The following is a 23,605-nucleotide window of genomic DNA, read 5'->3' on the forward strand; positions in this document are numbered from 1 at the left end:
GGAGAAGGAACAGAGTGGTATTGAATGGCTGACTGACACCTCGTTGGAAGAAGCAGGCAGGCAGGCCCTGGCAGGGGTGGCCTCATTCTGGGCCCCCGGCATCGACGTTCTATACTCCCAGAACTGGGTGAAACATGGAGGAATATTGGAGCGCAGGAGAACACTCAACACATCTCTGGGACACAATGGTGGAGCACCTTGAAAGATTCAGGTTGGCTCCTCAACCAAGACAGAAAAGCATACAATGACTATGTAACTGTCCACTCATTAAGTATATGCAGACAGACAGACGGACAGACAGAATTAGTCAATTTGCAAGTTGCGATACAGGGCCAAGGATGGTCATTACCGCACACTTCTCATAAATAATAAACCAATAATATAAGTTATCCAAATATATTCCCTATGTGGGGTATGCTCTTTTATCGGAATGGGAAAGTGAGGAAGGTGTTCCTCTACCTTCCAGAAGGAGGCAGTGTTCCCATTCAGCAGTCATTCAGACTGTTTCCAGCATCCATTTTGCTCTCGATTCTCTGCAGTTTTTGAGCAGCAAAATGATAGCAAATACAGTACAGTATGAAGGTAGGCAGAAACTGCTTCTCCAATAGAAATCCCTGATCGTGCTTGTCGGTGATGTCATGGCAACGTTGGCTAGCTAAGCTCATGCGGAGAAACGTCATCGGGTCCAACGGTCGTCTCGCACCGAACTGCGCAGGTGCAGGCTGTCAAATCAAAGGCATTCCTTCATTTTAAAGCTGCTTGTGACGAAAATCAAAACATGTCAAGTTTGTCACTTTTACAAGGTTGTGCCTTTAGACGAACTAAGAAATCCTTTCTCACTTCTCAAACCCAAACCCCGGCCTGGGCTGCTTTGCAAGCATTCCCAGAAAGTCTTGTCATGTTGCACCTCTGGGTTTAGAAACTCTGTGATGATAGCAAACGGTATAAGCACCCGCGTTATGGAAATACCTTGAGACGGATGTGGCCACCAAAATGGCTGCCACACATTCCTGGTGTTTGAAGGGAATGAGCCCCACAACAATGGAAAGAGCTTTGCGGTCTATGAATGTAAGAAATGGAGACAAAATGATTGGTAGGATTGGAGCAAATCTCTGGCCGTAATATTGTATGTGTACACAAACCTAATACATGCACAGCCGTTGATATTCACTCACATGTACAATTCCTAGTACTGTGAGAAACATTTGTCATGAAGGCAAAACAGCCAACTCGAATCAATATGAACGTTTTCGTAACAAACAAAAAAAAAAGACACTTAGGCATCACCAGTCAGTCTTGGTAAATAGTTTATATGTGATTGTTTCTTTATCTTTGCAAATACTGTATAGAAAACACTTACGGTAACATTTCCAGACATTTAAAGCACATCTGAGCCTTCAGACAAGACATGACACAGTAATCTACAGCCTTATAAACATTCTCTCCTCCTGTCATCCTGGCATGTCAAGCCGCTGGGCTCACACACCCTGTTGACAGCCACTTCTATGGAACTCTACATATTCACAATTGACTTTATAACACTGGTGCTGTCTTTGATGTTCCCGCTGTTTATTTAAAATAGCTATCAACATTTAATGCTGTAATATTTGGAAACGGATACTTCATTTGTGTATTTACATAAGCTTATTGAATGAGTTTCAAATACAATGTTTATATATGTACGTACTGACCAGAGCCATCTTAATAAAAATTGGCTTTAGACACAACAGACAAAATACATGACCCACCCCACTGTGAGTACCAGCATCCAGTCCATTCAAAAGAGTCTTGTTAGAAAGGGGGGTGGGGTGGGGCTCTTGTGTCATGGGGGCTTCCAGTTGCCCCAAAATGGCCGCTCTTACCCTTCGACAGCACAGTGAAACTGAGCTGTGTGTGTGTGTCTGTTCATGGACTCAACACGCATCCAGCCCACGAGACATAATCGTTACCTTAAGGTGTCTGTACAGAAAACGGCCCTTGCTAAACTGCACCTAATCCACATATAACAATGTAGAAGAAATGTACTAAAAAAAAACCGAAGTAACTAAAAGGTGTAGGGAGCTTGCAGCACAACATACCTATAATACATTCAGCACAGGCCAAGAGGCTTCAGGCATTCTTTATGGACGGCTGTGAAACGTTTTACACTTCTAGTTGGATTACTAGGCCATTATTGGTCATGCTCTCTCTCCTGACAACCCTTTTTCTTAGATCACACATTCCTCACACACACATGCACATGCACGACGACTACACACACACACACACACAACATTTGGGACTGCGGGACTAAGAGACGAGCCTTGGTGTGTGAGAAGTGAGGCACAAAGTCAACAAAGAAGACACAGCTAAAAGACTCACTTTTGGTATGCTTCAAAACAGGAAGTAAATGTGATTGATAAGGGATGACGCTCTCGTAGCCTAATAAATATGTCAGGACCTCCCTCCTCCCGGCAACCTTCCACACATATATTAGTCAAGGCTTTCTTTTTGAAACCACACATTTAACAGTGCTACAGGCATAACTCTCAACTCCATAGTGCTGTTGTTAAAAAATCAGAACGGGAGGCAGTGATCTGGATTTTTAGGAAGTGATCTGGGCTTTTGATTGGGCCGGGACGGGGTGGGGCGAGAGGTGGTTGTAAAGAGGCAGATTTTCTCTGCACATCGCAGACAGACGGACGGAGAAGACTGCAGCGTCGGATGGGAATGTAACTGTCTTATAACCATTATTCCCTGATCTCTTATGGGCAGATCAGGCGCGTCAATGGCTATCCAAATGTTTGAGGACCGATTTATCCAAAGAGGCAGCACTAGTTAAGTTTCACTTCCCCATATGGTCTCAAGTTGTTCCTTTCCCCCTTTTTAAAACTACATCCTCGTCATCCTTCAGTCTGTGGTCAGTTTTAGTTCCATGTTTTTTCCTTAAACCAGAGAAGAGTGAGAGAGAGAGAGAGACAGAGAGTAGAGAGAGTGCTCCGGTTGCCCCTGTGCACCTCCCCTCACGGGCTTGTGACCGGGGGAGGGGGGGGGGTAACCCTGGTGCTCAGCCGTCCTCCTCGGGGGTGGAGTCATCTGGAGCGGAGTCGTCGGTGGCGAACTCGTCCGAGGAGCCGCTCTTGTGGATGCGTCCATCGCTGCGCATACTGTGGAAGGTCTTGCGGAAGGCGTCCATCATGGAGTGGGCCAACTTCTTGGCCTCCAGCTTGCTCTCACACTCCACGGCGTGGCAGTCCATCTGGAAGGTCAGGTCGTCATTGATCTCCCGGTAGATCCAGGCGAACACATTGGGGCTCGTGCAGTGGTCCGCCGTACAGTAGGCGATGCGCGCCACCTGGTACGTGTCCATGGTCACCGAGGCCTCGCCGCGCCCGTCCAGGTGGTGCAGGCGCACCTGGAAGGGGCGGATCTCCAGGAGGGAGTTGGCAAGGAGGTGCTCTTCCTGGGCCAGTGCACGACGGTCCCACAGGCCCACCACTGCCGACTCTGTGCAGCCCGACAGGAACTGGGTCCCTGAGATGGTCACCTTGCCAAGGTATGTCACCTGTGGAGAGAACACAGAGAGAGAGAGAAAGACATTAAACATCTAACAGCATTTAGTGGTACAAAACTATGTGCCTCAACTGGTAAGAGTGCAGGGTTATCAATGATAAGGTCATGGGCTTTATTGGCATGGGAAGCATGTTTACATTGCCAAAGCAAGTGAAATTGATTTTTTTTTAAAGCGTGAACAGTAAATATTACACTCACAAGTTCCGAAATAGAGACATTTCAAATGTCATTATGTCTATATAAAGTGTTGTAACAATGTGCAAATAGTTAAAGCACAAAAGGGAAAATAAATAAACAAATATGGGTGTTACAATGGTGTTTGTCCTTAACTGGTTGCCCTTTTCTTGTGGCAAGAGGTCACAAATCTTGCTGCTGTGTTGCACACTGTGGTATTTCACCCAATAGATATGGGAGTTTATCGAAATTGGATAGGTTCCCAAATTCTTTGTGGGTCTGTGTAATCTGAGAGAAATGTGTGTCAAACACATTGGTTCTAATTGTGTTGCTGTCCTGGGGCTCTATGGGGTGCTTTGAGGGCTCTTCTCGAAGTTAATTTCTCTGTAGGTGATGGCTTTGTTAAGGAAGGTTTGGGAATCGCTTCCTTTTAGGTGGTTGTAGAATTTAACCGGTCTTTTCTGGATTTTGATAATTAGCGGGTATCGGCCTAATTCTGATCTGCATACATTATTTGGTATTTTACGTTGTACACTGAGATATTTTTGCAGAATTCTGCATGCAGGGTCTCAATTTGGTTGGTGAGCGGACCCCAGGACTCACAACCATAAAGGGCAATGGATTCTATAACTGATTCAAGCATGTTTAGCCAGATCCTAATTTGTATGTCCCTTCTTGCCTGTTCTCTCAGATCGTTCACAGCTTTGTGGAAGTTAAAGGTGATGCTGATGTTTAGGTATGTATAGTTTTTTGTGTGCTCTAGGGCAACAGTGTCTAGATGCAATTTGTATTTGTGGTCTTACAGAGATTTACTGTCAGGGCCCAAGTCTGACAGAATATCTAGGTGCTGCTGTAGGCCCTCCTTGGTTGGGGACAGAAGCACCAGATCATCAGCAAACAGTAGACATTTGACTTCAGATTCTAGTAGGGTGAGGCCGGATGCCTGCAAGATTCTTTAAATTGAAACAGTTGTGACCAACCGCACACTTGTTGTTTGTGTACAAGGATTTTATAATGTTGTATGTTCCCCCCCCCCCAACACCACTTTCCATTTGTCTCTTTCCCTCTCTCCCTCCGGATATTGTTTTTCAACAGGAAAAATAGCTGGAGTGCTTCTTTAAAAGATGAAGCATAACATGTGACATCAGTATGCATCGTACATCTCTGGACACTAGACCAAGCTGGCAAAACGGTATATCATGAAGAGACACAAACGTGAAGACACGAAATACACATACTGTACACAAAAAACACAACCCTGAAAGATACAGTGCTATCTGATAATATGTCAAGGACAGGGACACACAGACATGCAACAGTATCAATGAAATATTGACAAACAGGAAATGCGGAGGAGACCAGCAAGAAAAAAAAAGGAACATTTTTTTCTTCCGTCTGGAAGTTTTGTTTAGCCTGTGACCACAAGGACTATATCTGGCCTCGGTCTCCCTCTCAATCCATCCCTCCCTCCTTCCCATTTGGACACTTTTTTCTCTCTCGGTTCCAGTCATTCCATCCACAAACTATTACAACCCTGTAGTGGTGAAGCCTGGGAGAACAGAGAACAGTCTTCAGGCTGGCTGGCTGGTGTGAGAAACACTAGTCCGCACCACATCACACCACAGAGAGCCACGCCAATGGAGAAACCACAGCCAGAGCCAAGGCAGACCAAGATCCCTTTACATCCACAGTCCTGACTACCATGACCAACTGAACCACTCTGTAGCGATGGAGAGAGGGGAAGGGGCTAAGAGGGAGGGGTGGGAAGGAGACAGAGCAAGTGAAACGGAGCGAGGGAGACAGAGCAAGTGAAACGGAGCGAGGGAGACAGCAAGTGAAACGGAGCGAGGGAGACAGCAAGTGAAACGGAGCGAGGGAGACAGCAAGTGAAACAGAGCGAGGGAGACAGCAAGTGAAACAGAGCGAGGGAGACAGAGCAAGTGAAACAGAGCGAGGGAGACAGAGCAAGTGAAACGGAGAGAGGGAGACAGAGCAAGTGAAACGGAGAGAGGGAGACAGAGCAAGTGAAACGGAGAGAGGGAGACAGCAAGTGAAACGGAGAGAGGGAGACAGCAAGTGAAACGGAGCGAGGGAGACAGCAAGTGAAACGGAGCGAGGGAGACAGAGCAAGTGAAAAGGAGAGAGGGAGACAGAGCAAGTGAAACGGAGAGAGGGAGGCAGCAAGTGAAACGGAGAGAGGGAGGCAGCAAGTGAAACGGAGAGAGGGAGGCAGCAAGTGAAACGGAGAGAGGGAGACAGCAAGTGAAACGGAGAGAGGGAGACAGCAAGTGAAACGGAGAGAGGGAGACAGCAAGTGAAACGGAGAGAGGGAGACAGCAAGTGAAACGGAGAGAGGGAGACAGCAAGTGAAACGGAGAGAGGGAGACAGCAAGTGAAACGGAGAGAGGGAGACAGCAAGTGAAACGGAGAGAGGGAGACAGCAAGTGAAACGGAGAGAGGGAGACAGCAAGTGAAACGGAGAGAGGGAGACAGCAAGTGAAACGGAGAGAGGGAGACAGCAAGTGAAACGGAGAGAGGGAGACAGCAAGTGAAACGGAGAGAGGGAGACAGCAAGTGAAACGGAGAGAGGGAGACAGCAAGTGAAACGGAGAGAGGGAGACAGCAAGTGAAACGGAGAGAGGGAGACAGCAAGTGAAACGGAGAGAGGGAGACAGCAAGTGAAACGGAGAGAGGGAGACAGCAAGTGAAACGGAGAGAGGGAGACAGCAAGTGAAACGGAGAGAGGGAGACAGCAAGTGAAACGGAGAGAGGGAGACAAGTGAAACGGAGAGAGGGAGACAAGTGAAACGGAGAGAGGGAGACAGCAAGTGAAACGGAGAGAGGGAGACAAGTGAAACGGAGAGAGGGAGACAGCAAGTGAAACGGAGAGAGGGAGACAGCAAGTGAAACGGAGAGAGGGAGACAAGTGAAACGGAGAGAGGGAGACAAGTGAAACGGAGAGAGGGAGACAGAGCAAGTGAAACGGAGAGAGGGAGACAAGTGAAACGGAGAGAGGGAGACAGCAAGTGAAACGGAGAGAGGGAGACAGCAAGTGAAACGGAGAGAGGGAGACAGCAAGTGAAACGGAGAGAGGGAGACAGCAAGTGAAACGGAGAGAGGGAGACAGCAAGTGAAACTGAGAGAGGGAGACAGCAAGTGAAACTGAGAGAGGGAGACAGCAAGTGAAACGGAGAGAGGGAGACAAGTGAAACGGAGAGAGGGAGACAAGTGAAACGGAGAGAGGGAGACAAGTGAAACGGAGAGAGGGAGACAGCAAGTGAAACGGAGAGAGGGAGACAGCAAGTGAAACGGAGAGAGGGAGACAGCAAGTGAAACGGAGAGAGGGAGACAGCAAGTGAAACAGAGAGAGGGAGACAGCAAGTGAAACAGAGAGAGGGAGACAGCAAGTGAAACAGAGAGAGGGAGACAGCAAGTGAAACAGAGAGAGGGAGACAGCAAGTGAAACAGAGAGAGGGAGACAGCAAGTGAAACAGAGCGAGGGAGACAGAGCAAGTGAAACAGAGCGAGGGAGACAGAGCAAGTGAAACGGAGCGAGGGAGACAGAGCAAGTGAAACGGAGCGAGGGAGACAGAGCAAGTGAAACGGAGCGAGGGAGACAGAGCAAGTGAAACGGAGCGAGGGAGACAGAGCAAGTGAAACGGAGCGAGGGAGACAGCAAGTGAAACGGAGCGAGGGAGACAGAGCAAGTGAAACGGAGCGAGGGAGACAGCAAGTGAAACGGAGCGAGGGAGACAGCAAGTGAAACGGAGCGAGGGAGACAGAGCAAGTGAAAAGGAGAGAGGGAGACAGAGCAAGTGAAACGGAGAGAGGCAGGCAGCAAGTGAAACGGAGAGAGGGAGGCAGCAAGTGAAACGGAGAGAGGGAGGCAGCAAGTGAAACGGAGAGAGGGAGACAGCAAGTGAAACGGAGAGAGGGAGACAAGTGAAACGGAGAGAGGGAGACAAGTGAAACGGAGAGAGGGAGACAGAGCAAGTGAAACGGAGAGAGGGAGACAAGTGAAACGGAGAGAGGGAGACAAGTGAAACGGAGAGAGGGAGACAAGTGAAACGGAGAAAAAGAGGACAGAAAAAAATTGAGAACAGGCAAGCAAGAGAGAGACAGAAATAGAGAGATGAACAGAGAGAGAAAACGAGAGTACAGAGAGAATCCTAGTCACTAGATCCAGCTGCTGCAGCCTTAGTCTCAGGCAGTATGGCTGTCATCTGGGGGCAACCGCAACGTTTCTCCCCTGACGGTTCTCCAGCAGATCCATCATGGTGAAAACCTCTGGACCACCCCCAGAGGCCAGGCGGTTAAGCAAGCCGACCACACTGACACCGTACTCTCAGCCAACTGACATCCACCCACCAGGATATTTACAGTGGAGATAACGTATAAAATGAGCAATAATTAGTTCTTATGATCTTTTGAGTGATTTATTTTCTTTTTCTATTTTGTATAGAGGTTATAGAGTTTGTTTTAGATCTGCTTAGTAGTTGAGTGCAGGCTGGTAATGATGGCCTGTGGATGGACCTATGTACTGGATATATAGACATCTTACTATTAGACTGCACAAAGCAACTCAATTCTCTGACACTATCCACTCTCACACTGTCCTCTGCTGCCCCATCTTTCCCCATGTAAGGCTGGTCTTACTCTGCTCTGTGTCAGGCAGCATTGGGAGTGGCTAGGGGTCAGCAGGGACAACTGGCCCATTCTAGAGACCCCTGGCCTACCGGTTGTACTGGGTGACCAGTGAGCACACCTCACCATACACGTGCGTATGCACACGCACGTACGCACACGCACACACACGTGGGAGGTGTTTGGGGTTGCTACAGGGGAACAGAGGCCGCCTCTCTTCCTCCGAGGCTGGCTGGCTGGCAGTCCACAAAGAGTCCCTCACTCCTCAGTCTCACTCACTGGGCTCTGCAGTATTTCTGTCCTCAAAGCCCCTCATTGACAGCAATTCTCTTTGGTCTTTGTAATATCACACAGACTAAACATGTTTGCTCTAACACGACCGAGGGGGGCATGGAGGGAAAGGGGCATGGAGGGAATGGGGTAGGTAGGTAGATTGGGGTAGGCTGGAATCAGTGCAGTGAGGATGTAGAGCTATACTAATCTCCTTGTACTTGTCGCGGAGGCTCAGTCAGGAGAAGACATTCAGACAGATAAGATCTGCCTTTTCCCAGAGACCCTATCAGGGTGTTTTCCCTTTTTTATTCATACTGCCGTTGCCTTTGAATGAGGACTCAACTCTTGACAGTTCACGTCACCTATTTTGTGGACCGAGTCCTCTGTGCATTCACATTGCTATGTTTAGAAAGGAAGCTAGATCTTTTTCCAACATGTACTCTGGGTTTTTACAAAAGTGCAGGACAAGCCATTCAATCTGAACGCGTTGTCAGATAGCTAGATATACCTCCAGTTGGTAATAGAATAACTGCAGAATAAATCATGCGGTAATAATAACATTCTACAAGGTAGGCTACTGCCCCTTTAAGAACTGGAATAGATGTTGCGATGTCACCAAATATATTGTCTTCTCACTATTCAAACACCACAATCAATACACAGCTAATGAAGCTCTCTTAGCCTATAGATCACATATTGCAAACAAATAATCTGAACTAAAAACTCCACACATTTTGGAATATCTATGCGTCCTTGACAATCGCTAATCAATATCCAAAAACAGCACACATTTTGATTTTGAACCTGGACATAATCTTCTCTCTTTTATGGCACCAATGTGAAGGTTTATGGCAAGGGAGACGGTGTTGCAGTAGTCTAGTGTGTGGTAGGGGAACAATGACAAGCGAACCTGGGGAGCTTTGCCTTCACATTGTCCTAGAAAAAGGGAACCGGGCTGCGGATTTCAAGTGAACCGAACTCAGAGCACCTCTGGAGATGGTCTCAGTTCGGGTTCGCTTCAGGGGCTCTTTTGAGGGTTCCTTTGGAGTGTTAACACTGGGGGTAAAAATAATAAGAAGTGAACCATACAGAGTTCATCAAATTTTCTAAAAGGGACTGAAAGTGTAAAAATACCCTTAGAGACTGTAGAGCGGGACAACTATACACAGGAAGAGAGGAACTGGGCTTAGATAATCCTATATAGATTAAATTAGCCTGGGTGCCAGTCTGTTTCTTCTTAAGCCTACTTCCTTGTAGTGGTCATACCTGAGAAGGACAAGTTGTCTGCAGCAATAGACTGGACCCAGGCTAAGATAAGATACAGTACTTACCTGTGACTGTTCTTTATGTGAAGTTTGCACCGGTGGGTTTGTCCCAGGGCTATATTATCAGCATGGAGGAGTGTGTGTGTGTGTGTGTGTGTGTGTGTGTGTGTCAGTCAGAGACTGCGGTCATTTTACTCATCTCACTGTGCATTTGTGACCTCACCATGTCAACATTACAGCAGCCTGTGTTCATGTCTGCTGTAAACATTTGAAGACAGGAGGAAATGCCTCCTCTCCTCTGATGATTTACTGGGATGAAAGAATGGGGGGGGTGACAGTCCTCATCTGGGAAACTGGAATGTTGGAGTAGTGTGTGTGTGTGTGTGTGGACGTGTTTAACTATACTTGTAGGGACCAGAAGTCCCCACAAGAATAGCAAAACAAACAAACATTTGACCAACTGGGTACATTTTGTTAGGGTTCGTTTTAGGAACTAGAGTTAGGTTTAGGATTAAGCTTAGGCTTTCATGTTAGGGTACAGGTTAGGGAAAATTAGATTTTGAATGGAACTGAATTGTGTGTCCCCACAAGGTTAGTTGTACAAGACTGTGTGTGTGTGTGTGTGTGTGTAAGCCCAGCCCATCTGAAGGTGGGTCTGATACCTTCCTGTATATTTGGACACACACACACACACACACACACACACACACGCACACGCACACGCACACGCACACGCACACGCACACGCACTCACACACACGCACTCACACACACGCACTCACACACACGCACTCACACACACGCACTCACACACACGCACTCACACACACGCACACGCGCACACGCACACGCACTCACTCACACACACGCACTCACACACACGCACTCACACACACGCACTCACACACACGCACTCACACACGCACTCACACACGCACTCACACACACGCACACACACACGCACACACACGCACTCACACACACGCACTCACACACACGCACTCACATGCACTCACATGCACTCACATGCACTCACATACGCATGCACACACGCCAGTGTTCAACGGAATCTCACAGGCAAACACCAAAAAGCAGGTGGGGGTTTCACATGAGTCTAGTCTATTAATCATACAGACAGTTAGTTATATACCATGGCGTATCAGACAGACACACACAGACACACACACAGACTTGGGCGGTATATAGGGATATTTGGAAATAGCCATGGGAGGATTTTCAAAACGGTCAATAGTATTTAAACTTTTAACACTTTTGAATATTTGTAGCTACCTTTTTAAGTAAATACCTCCAGTCAACTTGTTCAATAAATTAGGAGATAAAGACGACGTTCTATCATTACAACTGTCAGATAGTAGTCTCCAGTCACGTGGTGTTGGTTTACCAGCTGAGTCACACACTGTTGTGCAGCATGTACCAGGTGATCTAATTACAGCATGGAATTCACAACTAAAATGCCAGCTAGATATAGTGCCTTCGGAAAGTATTTAGACCCCTTTACTTTTTTACACATTTTGTTACGTTACAGCTTTATTCTAAAATGTATAAAATATATGTTTTTCCTCATCAATCTACACACAATACCCTTTACTAAAAAAAGCAACAGATTTAGAAATTTTGGTAATTAAAAGAAAAAAACAAAAATTTCAGACACTTTACTCAGTACTTTGTTGAAGCATCTTTGGCAGCGATTACAGCATTGAGCCTTCTTAGGTATGAAGCTTGGCACACCTGTATTTGGAGAGTTTCTCCCATTCTTCTCTGCAGATCTTCTCAAGCTCTGTCAGGTTGGATGGGGAGCATTGCTGCACAGCTATTTTCAAGTCTCTTCAGAGATCTTCGATCTCGGATTCAAGTCCAGGCTCTGGTTGGGCCACTCAAGGACATTCAGAGACTTGTCCCAAAGCCACTCCTGCGTTGTCTTGGTTGTGTGCTTAGAGTCGTTGTCCTGTTGAAAGGCGAACCGTCGCCCCAGTCGGAACGCTTCAGGTTTTCATCAAGGATCTCTCTGTACTTTTCTCCGTTCATCTTTGCCTTGATCCTGACTAGTCTCCCAGTCCGTCACCAAAAAACATCCCCGTAGCATGATGCTGCCACCACCATGCTTCACCGTAGTGATGGTGCCAGGTTTACTCCAGACGTGACGCTTGTCATTCAGGCCAAAGAGTTGAATCTTGTTTTCATCAGACCAGAGAATCTTTTTCCCCCATTTTTAATACATTTGCAAAAATGTATAAAACACTTGTTTTGCTTTGTCATTATTAGGTATTGTGTGTAGATTACTGAGGATTTTAGTCCATTTTAGAATAAGTCTATAACTTAACAAAATGTGGGAAAGGTCAAGGGGTCTGAATACTTTCCGAAGGCACTGCATCTTATAACCATTAAGTTTACATTCTAAAATGTGCTAAATGCTCTGCAGTTGTGCATTTGGTTTGCTAATTTAGTAGCTATTTAGCAACTGTATCTAGCTAAGTGGCTAGCTTCTTCCAAAATCAAGCTTCGCTTGGTAACGGCAGAGAATCCCCTCCTGGACCAAGAGCCTTGCTGTCTAATATTTATTTTCTGAGCTGGGATGTCTTTCCTGCAAATAGTTTGTCAGAAATTGTATAAAATATGGTCGCTAGCATTTAGTTAGCATTCTCTGTGGGATTTTACATGTACTTGTTAGCATCGCTAACCTTTGGATTACAGTGGCTCAGTGGGGTTTAAAAATAGTGGCCCTTGTGTTCAGTGCCGATATTACCGAATATCCCGGAATGTCACAAGGTCTGTATGAAGGTATGACAGTCTGGATTCCGCCCAAGCCTGATGGACAGACGGACAGACAGTGGCAGCATTGTGTTTACATTCCCTTTTCAGACCGCTCTACCTTTAAGAAAAGTGTTTGACACACAAACTTGCTGACGTGGTGCTCAACCCTATCGCTGTGTGTGTCTGTGACGACCCAGCGGGGGTGTCAGAGACAAGGGGTCCGGGCTTGTCAGTCTGTCTGCTAGAGGGATTGACACCTCCTCAAGTGTAATGATATGATGATCTGTGTGTGTGTGTGTGTGTGTGTGTGTATATCGCGTGTTTCATCTTTGACGAGCTGATGATAACTCATCTCAGTCCCCGTTTGTGTGCTGCAGGCCTCACAGTCTGACTGGTGGCCAGGGGGCCTAAATCATGCAGCCTGGGCTCTACATAGCTCTACAGTCTGCACAGATTCCTCTCATGTGTTTCCCCCAGCCAGCCTCCCCTCCCTCCTCCCCTCCATAGCTAATTTCTAACAGTGCCAAGCGCTGATCCTGATGAAGGCAGCATATTGGTTCCATCTGAACATTCTGAACACACAGACCAGAAAAAAAGACCAGGGAAAGCCAAAGTCTTGAGGGCCCGAGGCAGAGGAATGCCAGAGAGCAAGAGTGGATCACTCGCAGGCAGGCAAGCAGGCAGGCTAGAAAGAACAGTGGGTTGGTGGCTATAACAGAGTTAAAGCATTGATATGAAGAGGGGACTGTGAAGAGAGGAGGGAGCTGTGGAGTGATAGTGTAGGCAGCAGTTATGTGGGTGACTGATAAGGGGAACAGAATAGTAAAGTAGAAGAGTCAAAGGTTGCATTGTACAAGATAGGGGAGTCAGTTGGGACAAGCCATAGATTACTGATTGGTTGGGGGAGATGGGTTCAGATCTAAAATCAGATTGGCCTACCTCCAATCCTAATCTTAACATTTAGGGGGTTAAAATAATATCTGACCCTGTATCAGTGGTTAGGTTAGGGGACTGAAAGGTACTGAATATACAGTGGGGAGAACAAGTATTTGATACACTGCCGATTTTGCAGGTTTTCCTACTTACAAAGCATGTAGAGGTCTGTAATTTTTATCATAGGTACCCTTCAACTGTGAGAGACGGAATCGAAAACAAACAAAAAAAAATCACATTGTATGATTTTTAAGTAATTAATTTGCATTTTATTGCATGACATAAGTATTTGATCACCTACCAACCAGTAAGAATTGCAGCTCTCACAGACCTGTTAGTTTTTCTTTAAGAAGCCCTCCTGTTCTCCACTCATTACCTGTATTAACTGCACCTGTTTGAACTCATTACCTGTATAAAAGACACCTGTCCACACACTAAATCAAACAGACTCCAACCTCTCCACAATGGCCAAGACCAGAGAGCTGTGTAAGGACATCAGGGATAAAATTGTAGACCTGCACAAGGCTGGGATGGGCTACAGGACAATAGGCAAGCAGCTTGGTGAGAAGGCAACAACTGTTGGCACAATTATTAGAAAATGGAAGAAGTTCAAGATGACGGTCAATCACCCTCGGTCTGGGGCTCCATGCAAGATCTCACCTCATGGGGAAGGTGAGGGATCAGCCCAGAACTACACGGCAGGACCTGGTCAATGTCCTGAAGAGAGTTGGGACCACAGTCATAGATTAAAATCCTGCAGCGCACATAAGGTCCCCCTGCTCAAGCCAGCGCATGTCCATGCCAGTCTGAAGTTTGCCAATGACCATCTGGGTGATCCAGAGGAGGAATGGGATTAGGTCTTGTGGTTGAATGAGACAAAAATAGAGCTTTTTGGTCTAAACTCCACTCGCCGTGTTTGGAGGAAGAAGAAGAAGGATGAGTACAGCCCCAATAACACCATCCCAACCGTGAAGCATGGAGGTGGAAACACCATTCTTTGGGGATGCTTTTCTGCAAAGGGGACAGGACGACTGCATCGTATTGAGGGGAGGATGGATGGGGCCATGTATCGCGAGATCTTGGCCAACAACCTCCTTCCCTCAGTAAGAGCATTGAAGATGGGTTGTGGCTGGGTCTTCCAGCATCACAACGACCCAAAACACACAGCCAATGGCAACTAAAGAGTGGCTCCATAAGAAGCATCTCAAGGTCCTGGAGTGGCCTAGCCAGTCTCCAGACCTGAACCCAAAATAAAATATTTGGAGGGAGCTGAAAATCCGTATTGCCCAGCGACAGCCCCGAAACCTTAAGGATCTGGAGAAGGTCTGTATGGAGGAGTGGGCCAAAATCCCTGCTGCAGTCAAGAACTACAGGAAACGTATGATCTCTGTAATTGCAAACAAAGGTTTCTGTACCAAATTTTAAGTTCTGCTTTTCTGATGTATCAAATACTTATGTCATGCAATAAAATGCAAATTAATTACTTAAAAATCATACAATGTGATTTTCTGAATTTTTGTTTTAGATTCCGTCTCTCACAGTTGAAGTGTACCTATGCTTTGTAAGTAGGAAAACCTGCAAAATCGGTAGTGTATCAAATACTTGTTCTCCCCACTTTACGCATGATTCCTACTAGTTAAACAAGACACATTACTTTGCTGTAGTTGGTTAGGACTGCAGAGTTGTGCTTTGAGACAGACACTCCGAGAGAGAGGACATGGCTAAACACTGTGCTTTGTGTGGATAAACATGTGGCCGCAATTACCAGCACTGGGATTATGGAGGATTCTCTCTGTCTCGCTCTCAGTCTCTCCTGACAATCTCCACTCTCTGTCTCATTTTTAATCAGTATCTTCCGGTCTCTCACACACACACACACACACACACACACACACACACACACACACACACACACACGACTGCCAAGAGAGCACAGAATGTTTGTGCAGATGATTCTTTGTGAAATAATCTGCCATTTCTTCCCCTTGAATCACCAGAAAAAGATCTAACTGATCCCCTGAACACAGCACATTATGAGTGATCAACACAGGTGTAGAGACCAGCTTGAGGTGAGAAGGAGGGAGAAAAGAGGTGGTGACAGAGAGATAGAGGCAGACAGAGAGGCCAGGGAGTCAAGAGCAAACATCCGCAGATCAGCTTTCCTAAACCCAACAGGGAGACAGACACTGACAGGAACATCCTGGCTCCTTCTCTCCTCTCAGCCCAGACAGAGGGAAGGTGTGGGGGGGGCAGAGGGAGCTGTCTGTCTCTCTGTCAGTCTGTCTGTGAGTGAGTGCGTGTGCAGCAGCAGGACACATCCAGGAGCTGTATTACCCCCCTCATCTGTACCTCTCCCTCTCTATCCCAGACTGTTTACTGACTGTTTACTGAATGGAGATGCACAGCTGATTTGTGTATCAGAGGAGAGAACAGAGGAGAAGAGAAGAGAAAGATGAGATGAGAAAGTGCGAAGGACCCGAGTCCAGCTGGAGAAGTGCAGTTTTAGGAAAGGCCTGATGTTCAGGTACTTGTTGTTGGGAACACTTCTAATTAAACCAATTCTGAACTAACTCACATACCATTCTGAGGACTGGGAGGGCATATAATAATGGCTGGAACGGAACGCATGGAATCAAACAAATGGAAACCACGTGTTTGATGTATTTGATAACAGTCCATTTATTCTGTTCCAGTCACTACCACGAGCCCATCCTCCCCAATTGAGGTGCAACCAACCACCTCTGACTGACAGAGAGAGGGAACCATGTCTATAAAACCAAAACACGCCACGACAGCCCTGGTTTAGGAGAAAGCCTTTCCTGTATTGGCATTGTAGGTTTTTGAAAATGTTCTGGGTCATACTGGTCTTATGTGGGATACAATCATTGTAACTGTGTCCAAAATGTCTCCCTATTCCCTACAGAACACACTCAAAGCTATGGCCTAGAGTAAAGTGTTATATAAGGAATAGGGGGTGGGGGTGGGGGTGTAGTACTTGCACCTTTTCTCGACAGAGGTCCCTATCTGTAGGCCTCCCCTTACATTACTACCAAAGAACTCCTGGAGAATTTCGCATTCCTGAGGCGGTTGTTAAAACATTCTTCTCCACTTACTGAGTCAGCCAGTACAGCTGGCTAGTGACAGAGCTGCACGTGAAAGTGTGGGAGTTTGTTTAAAGATATTCTACAGTACTTTTGTATACTTTTTAGCCAATTGTTCTGAAAGTAGCACCCACAAGCTAAAAGTGGTCCCAGAAAATTGCGTGTTACATCACAAATCAAATCTAAGTTTATTGGTCACTTGCGCCAAATAAAAACAGGTGTAGACCTTAGTGAAATTCTTCCAAATCTTTTCAGTTTTGTCGTGCCCTCTTCACAACTCTCATGGTGTGCTTGGACCATGTTAGTTTGTTGGTGATGTGGACACCAAGGAACTTGAAGCTCTCAACCTGCTCCATTGCAGCACAGTCGATGAGAATGGGGGCATGCTCGGTCGTCCTTTTCCTGACGTCCACAATCATCTCCTTTGTCTTGATCGTGTTGAGGGAGAGGTTGTTGTCCTGGCACCACCCAGCCAGGTCTCTGACCTCCTCCCTATAGGCTGTCTCGTTGTTGTCGGTGATCAGGCCTACCACTGTTGTGTTATCGGCAAACTAAATGGTGTTGGAGTCGTGCCTGGCCATGCAGTCATGTGTGAACAGGGAGTACAGGAGGGGACTAAGCATGTAACCCTGAGGGGCCCCTGTGTTGAGGATCAGCATGGCGGATGTATTGTTACCTACCATTACCGCCCGGGGGCGGCCCGTCAGGATGTCCAGGATCCAGTTGCAAAGGGAGGGGTTTAGTCCCATGGTCCTTAGCTTAGTGATGAGCTTTGAGGGCACTATGGTGTTGAACACTGAGCGGTAGTCAATGAAGAGCATTCTTACATATGTGTTCCTTTTGTCCAGGTGGGAAAGGGCAGTGTGGAGTGGAATAGAGATTGCATCATCTGTGGATCTGTTAGGGCGGTATGCAAATTGGAGTGGGTCTAGGGTTTCTGGGATAATGTTGTTGTGAGCCATGACCAACCTTTCAAAGCACTTCAGACGTGAGTGCTACGGATCAGTAGTCATTTAGGCAGGTTACCTTAGTGTTCTTGGGCACAGGCACTATGGGGGTCTGCTTAAAACCTGTTGGTATAGTACGATTCGATCTTAGTCCTGTATTGACACTTTGCCTGTTTGATGGTTCATCGGAGGGCATAGTGGGATTTCTTATAAGCTTCCGGGTTAGAGTCCCGCTCCTTGAAAGTGGCAGCTCTACCTTTTAGCTCAGTGCAGATGTTGCCTGTAATCCATGGCATGCACGTACGGTCACTGTGGGGACGACGTCGTCAATGCACTTGTTGATGAAGCCAGTGACTGATGTGGTGTACTCCTTAATGCCATCGGAAGAATCCCGGAATATATTCCAGTCTGTGCTAGCAAAACAGTCCCGTAGCTTAGCATCTGCTTCATCTGACCACTTTTTTATTGACCGAGTCACTGGTGCTTCCTGCTTTAATTTTTGCTTGTAAGCAGGAATCAGGAGGATAGAATTATGGTCAGATTTGCCAAATGAAGGGTGAGGAGAGCTTTGTACACGTCTCTGTGTGTGGAGTAAAGGTGGTCTAGAGATTTTATCCCCTCTGGTTGCACATTTAACAAATGTAAGTTTCCCTGCATTAAAGTCCCCAGCCACTAGGAGCACAGCCTCTGGATGAGCCTTTTCCTGTTTGCTTATGGCGGAATACAGCTCATTGACTGCGGTCTTAGTGCCAGCATCGGTCTGTGGTGGTATGTAGACAGCTATGAAAAATACAGATAAACTCTCTGGGTAGATAGTATGGTCTACAGCATAACATGAGATACAAAACCTTGAGACTTCCTTAGATATCGTGCACCAGCTGTTGTTTACAAATATACATAGTCCGCCCCGACTTGTCTTACCAGACACCACTGTTCTATCCTGCCGATACAGCGTATAACCATCCAGCTGTATGTTGATAATGTCGTCGTTCAGCCGCGACTCCATGAAGCATAACATTTTACAGTTTTTAATGTCCCGTTGGTAGTTTAATCTTCCCCGTAGGTCATCGATTTGATTTTCCAATGATTGCATGTAAGCTAGTAGAACGGAAGGCACTGGGGGTTCATTCGATCGCCTACGAATTCTCAGAAGGCAGCCCGACCACTGTCCTGTTTTTCTCCGTCTTCTCTTCATGCAAATGACGGGGATTTGGGCCTGTTCCCGGGAAAGCAGTATATCCTTTACGTCGGACTCGTTAAAGGAAAAAAAAGCTTCTGCCAGTTCGTGGAGAGTAATTGCTGTTCTGAAGTCCAAAATTATTTTGGGTCATAAGAGACGGTAGCAGCAACATTATGTACAGAATACGTTTCTTTTTTAGTTACAAACAATGCAAAAAATACGAACAAAAAAAACAAAGGTGGTTAGGAGCACGTAAAACGTCAGCCATCTTCTCCGGCGCCATGATACATTTCCACGATCCAGTAGGGATATGTGCACCACGTCACTGCTCTCTCTCTCTCTTGCTCTACTGTTTGTGCGTCTTGCTAGTTGTCACTCAAACGGTGAGGGACTGGAGCTCAGTGAAACTCAAATTTCTAGGGGCTGGTCAACGTGGGGAGTAAATGTAGGGAAAACAGCGCTGCACAACTTTCAGAAAACCGTTGCTTTCAAACTGGGGATTTCATGGCTAGCTAATTGAGGTAAGTGATTCTGCTAATAGATTATGCATGTGAGAACTACACATTGATACATCCAGCCCGAAACAGGAGGTTTAAAAAATACTTACTAGTCGTCAAAGTACAGAAGCATCAAATCAAATGTTATTTGTCACATGCGCCAAATACAACAGGTGTAAACCTTACAGTGAAATGCTGAATGCAACAGGTGTAAAACCTTACAGTGAAATGTTTACTTACAAGCCCTTAGCCAACAGTGCAGTTAAGACAGGAAGAGGCGACTCCGGGATGCTGACCTTCTAGGCAGCGTTACAAAGAAAAAGCCATATTTCAGACTGGCTAATAAAAAGAAATGATTAAGATGGTCAAAAGAACACAGACACTGGACAGAGGAACTCTGCCTAGAAGGCCAGCATCCCGGAGTCACCTCTTCACTGTTGACGTTAAGCCTGGTGTCTTTAATGAAGCTGCCAGTTGAGGACTTGTGAGGCATCTGTTTCTCAAACTAGTCCTCTTGCTCAGTTGCGCACCGGGGCCTCCCACTCCTCTTTCTATTCCAGATAGAGCCAGTTTGCGATGTTCTGTGAAGGGAGTAGTGCACAGCGTTGTATGAGATCTTCAGTTTCTTGGAAATTTCTTGCATGGAATAGCCTTCATTTCTCAGAAGGAAGTTATTTGTTTCTGGTTATGTTGAGCCTGTAATCAGGACAACAGTTTTCCGCTGTGCTAACATATTTGCAAAAGGGTTTTCTAATGCTCAATTAGCCTTTTAAAATGCTAGACTTGGATAAGCTAACAACGCGCCATTGGAACACAGGAGTGGTCGTTGCTGATAATGGGCCTCTATACGCCTACACAGATATTCCATTCAAAAAATAAAATCTGCCATTTCCAGCTACAATAGTCATTGTCTACACTGTATTTCTGATCAACTTGATGTTGTTTTAACGGTAGTGTAGGTAAAAATGGGTCAATTCAAATAGTCCGGGTAGCCATATGATTAGCTGTTCAGGAGTCTTAAGTGTTTTTAAGTATGAGCTTGCTGGCTTGTGTTGAATAACAGTGCCTGTTTGTTTGTGTGTGTGGACGGGGGAGACGGGTTTGTGTGTGTGTGTAGACAAAACAGATGCTGTTGGCTACATCCCAGTGTGTCCACAGACTCACAATGGGGTCCTTCACACCCCCAGAATTCCTGCCACCAGACCTCTCTCTCAACAAAAATGAGCCGAGTAATATGCCAACATGTATTTATTTAACCCTTATTTTACCAGGTAAGTTGACTGAGAACACATTCTCATTTACAGCAATGACCTGGGGAATAGTTACAGGGGATAGGAGGGGGATGAATGAGCCAATTGTAAGCTGGGGATGATTAGGTGACCATGATGGTAGGACAGCCAGATTGGAAATTTATCCAGGATACCAGGGTTAACCCCCCTACTCTTACAATAAGTGCCATGGGATCTTTAGTGACCAGAGTCAGGACACCTGTTTAACGTCCCATCCGAAAGACAGCATCCTACACAGGGCAATGTCCCCAGTCATCGTGGGGCGGCAGGTAGACTAGAGGTTCGAGCACTGGGCCAGTAACTGAAAGGTTGCTGGGTCGAATTCCTGAGCTGACAAGGTATAACGTCTGTTGTTCTGCCCCTGAACAAGGCAATTAACCCACTGTTCCGCGGTGGGCCGCCATTGTAAATAAGAATTTGTTCTTAACTGAATTGCCTAGTTAAATGAAAGGTTAAAAATATATATTAATTGCCCAGGGGCATTGGAATATTTAGACCAGAGGAAAGGGTGCCTCCTACTGGCCCTCCAGCAGTCCTGGTCTCCCAACCAGGACCAACCCTGCTTGGCTTCAGAAGCAAGCCAGCAGTGGGATGCACGGTGGTATGCATAGCATGGCTTGAGGGTAAGCTAACATTCTAGCTTTAAACTAGCTTAACCATGCTACCAGAAAGAGCACATCATGAGCTCACAGTCAGATCTAATCACTTCCAGCCTTAGTTTTTAGTGTGATGAAGGTATAGGCAGCCATTTTGCCAGCACCTAAGCTATCTGATGGACTGGGGTCCTGTGGCTTTCTGTGAGATTCTATCCACTATCTGTGTTGAAGACTGTGTGTTGTACTGCACTCACCCCTCAACATCTCCCTTCCTTCATAAACTCCTGTTTTTATATCCACTTCTCACATTCAACATTTGTATTGTTCTTTTCATGGACAAAAATACAGAAATGCTTTGTTCTAACACTTCTCTAAAATTAAGTTAAGTGATGTTGTGAAATGCAAGCAGAGACAGGAAGAGAGATGGTGAGGATAAATAGGATTATAATGCTGAAAAGCTGGACTTGTGGTCAGACTTGGGTTCACAGATACTTTGAGCATTTGCTTGAGTCTGCCTGGAGTGCCAAATAGGCAGGTTTTAATGTTTTGGGACTTTTCTATTGGTTTATTAAAGGGATACTTCAAGATTTTTTTACATGAGGCCCTTTATTTACTTCCCCAGAGTCAGATGAACTCGTGGATACCATTTGTATGTCTCTGCATGCAGTTTGGAGAAAGTTGCTAACTAGCGCATGTTAGCATGTTAGCAGATACTATAGACTCCCAGTCATTGTGCTGACGCCAGTTAGCATTGGCTGGCGAAACTACCTCTAACTTCATTCTGGACGCAGACACATAATCTGACTGTGGGGAAGTATATAAAGGGCAAACCAGAGTTTTATATCAAAGGGACCAATCTGAGGGAAGCCCTGGCTGAGATCATCACTGCCAATAGAAAGTAGTTCATTTAAAGCAGACATCTGCCTTACACAAACATACACACCATCTCACACACTTTGTGACTTCGAAAGTATTCATACCACTTGACATTTTGCACGTTACAGCCTTATTCTAAAATGGATTAAATAAAATTAAAAAGTCTGCAGCATTGAAGGTCCCCAAGAACACAGTGGCCTCCATCATTCTTAAATGGAAGAAGTTTGGAATCACCAAGACTCTTCCTAGAGCTGGCCGCCAAGCCAAACTGAGCAATCAGAGGAGAAGGGCATTGGACAGGGAGGTGACCAAGAACTGATGGTCACTCTGACAGAGCTCTACAGTTCTTCTGTGGAGATGGGAGAACCTACCAGAAGGACAGCCACCTCTGCACCACTTCACCAATCAGGCCTTTATGGTAGAGTGGCCAGACGGAAACCACTCCTCAGAAAAAAACATATGACAGCCCGCTTAGAGTTTGCCAAAAGGCTCCTAAATACTCTCAAACCATGAGGTTTGATGAAACCAAGATTCAACTCTTTGGCCTGAATGCCAAGTGTCACGTCTGGAGGAAACCTGGCACCATCCCTATGGTGAAGCATGGTGTTGGAACCATCATGCTGTGGGGTGTTTTTCCAGAGGCAGGGCCTGTGAGTCTAGTCAAGACCGAGGCAAAGATGAACGGAGCAAAGTACAGAGAGATCCTTGATGAAAACCTGCTCCAGAGCGCTCAGGACCTCAGACTGGGGCACACAGGACAACGACCCTAAGCAGACAGCCAAGACAACGCAATAGAGGATTTGGGACAAGTCTCTGAATACCCTCGATTGGCCCAGCCAGAACCCGGACTTGAACCCGATCAAACATCTCTGGAGAGATCCGAAAATAGCTGTGCAGCAACGCTCTTCATCCAACTTGACAGAGCTTGAGGGGATCTGCAGAGAAGAATGTTAGAAACTCCCCAAATACAGGTGTGCCAAGCATGTAGCGTCATACCCAAGAAGACTTGAGACTGTAATCACTTCCAAAGAGGCTTCAAAGTATTGAGTAAAGGGTCTGAATACTTATGTAAATGTGATATTTCTGTTTTTCATTCTTTAGAATAGATAAATTAGCCAAAATTTGTGTAGATATGAGGGGGGAATATTTAATCAATTTCAGAATAAGGCTGTAACGTAACAAAATGTGGAAGAAGTCTGGATACTTTCTGAAGGCATTGTACATTAGAATATAAAGTACAAAGCAAAACAAAGGCCTCACTGACAGACACATGATCTATGATCTCCCACTCGCTTCTCTCTCGTTTTTACTCTCCCTATCTGTCGAACACAAACACGCACTCTAAACACACAATGAACCTTCTAAAGCTTGAAAATATGTATTGAATCCTTTTTCTTAGAATCACACAGTGAAATAGAGCTAATGTAATATACAGCGACAGGACCGGGACCAGAGAAGAATTTCCCAGAGCTCGAGGGATTCTGTCCCACATAGTACACAGCTCCC

At 46.1% G+C, this 23,605-nt stretch overlaps 1 protein-coding gene across 1 annotated transcript in view; it reads right to left on the reverse strand.

Annotated features, from left to right (window-relative positions):
• Positions 1 to 1,290: 1,290 nt before the first annotated feature.
• Positions 1,291 to 23,605, reverse strand: part of LOC118383052 (PTB-containing, cubilin and LRP1-interacting protein-like) — a 39,344-nt gene continuing 17,029 nt past the window's right edge. Inside the window, exon 3 of the mRNA XM_035769709.1 lies at positions 1,291 to 3,544. Coding sequence (XP_035625602.1) covers positions 3,047 to 3,544 — 498 coding nt within the window. The 3' untranslated portion in view covers positions 1,291 to 3,046. The remainder of the gene's footprint in view (positions 3,545 to 23,605) is intronic.

The sequence above is a fragment of the Oncorhynchus keta genome, chromosome 1 (genome assembly GCF_023373465.1).
Source record: "Oncorhynchus keta strain PuntledgeMale-10-30-2019 chromosome 1, Oket_V2, whole genome shotgun sequence".
Classification (NCBI taxonomy): domain Eukaryota; kingdom Metazoa; phylum Chordata; class Actinopteri; order Salmoniformes; family Salmonidae; genus Oncorhynchus; species Oncorhynchus keta.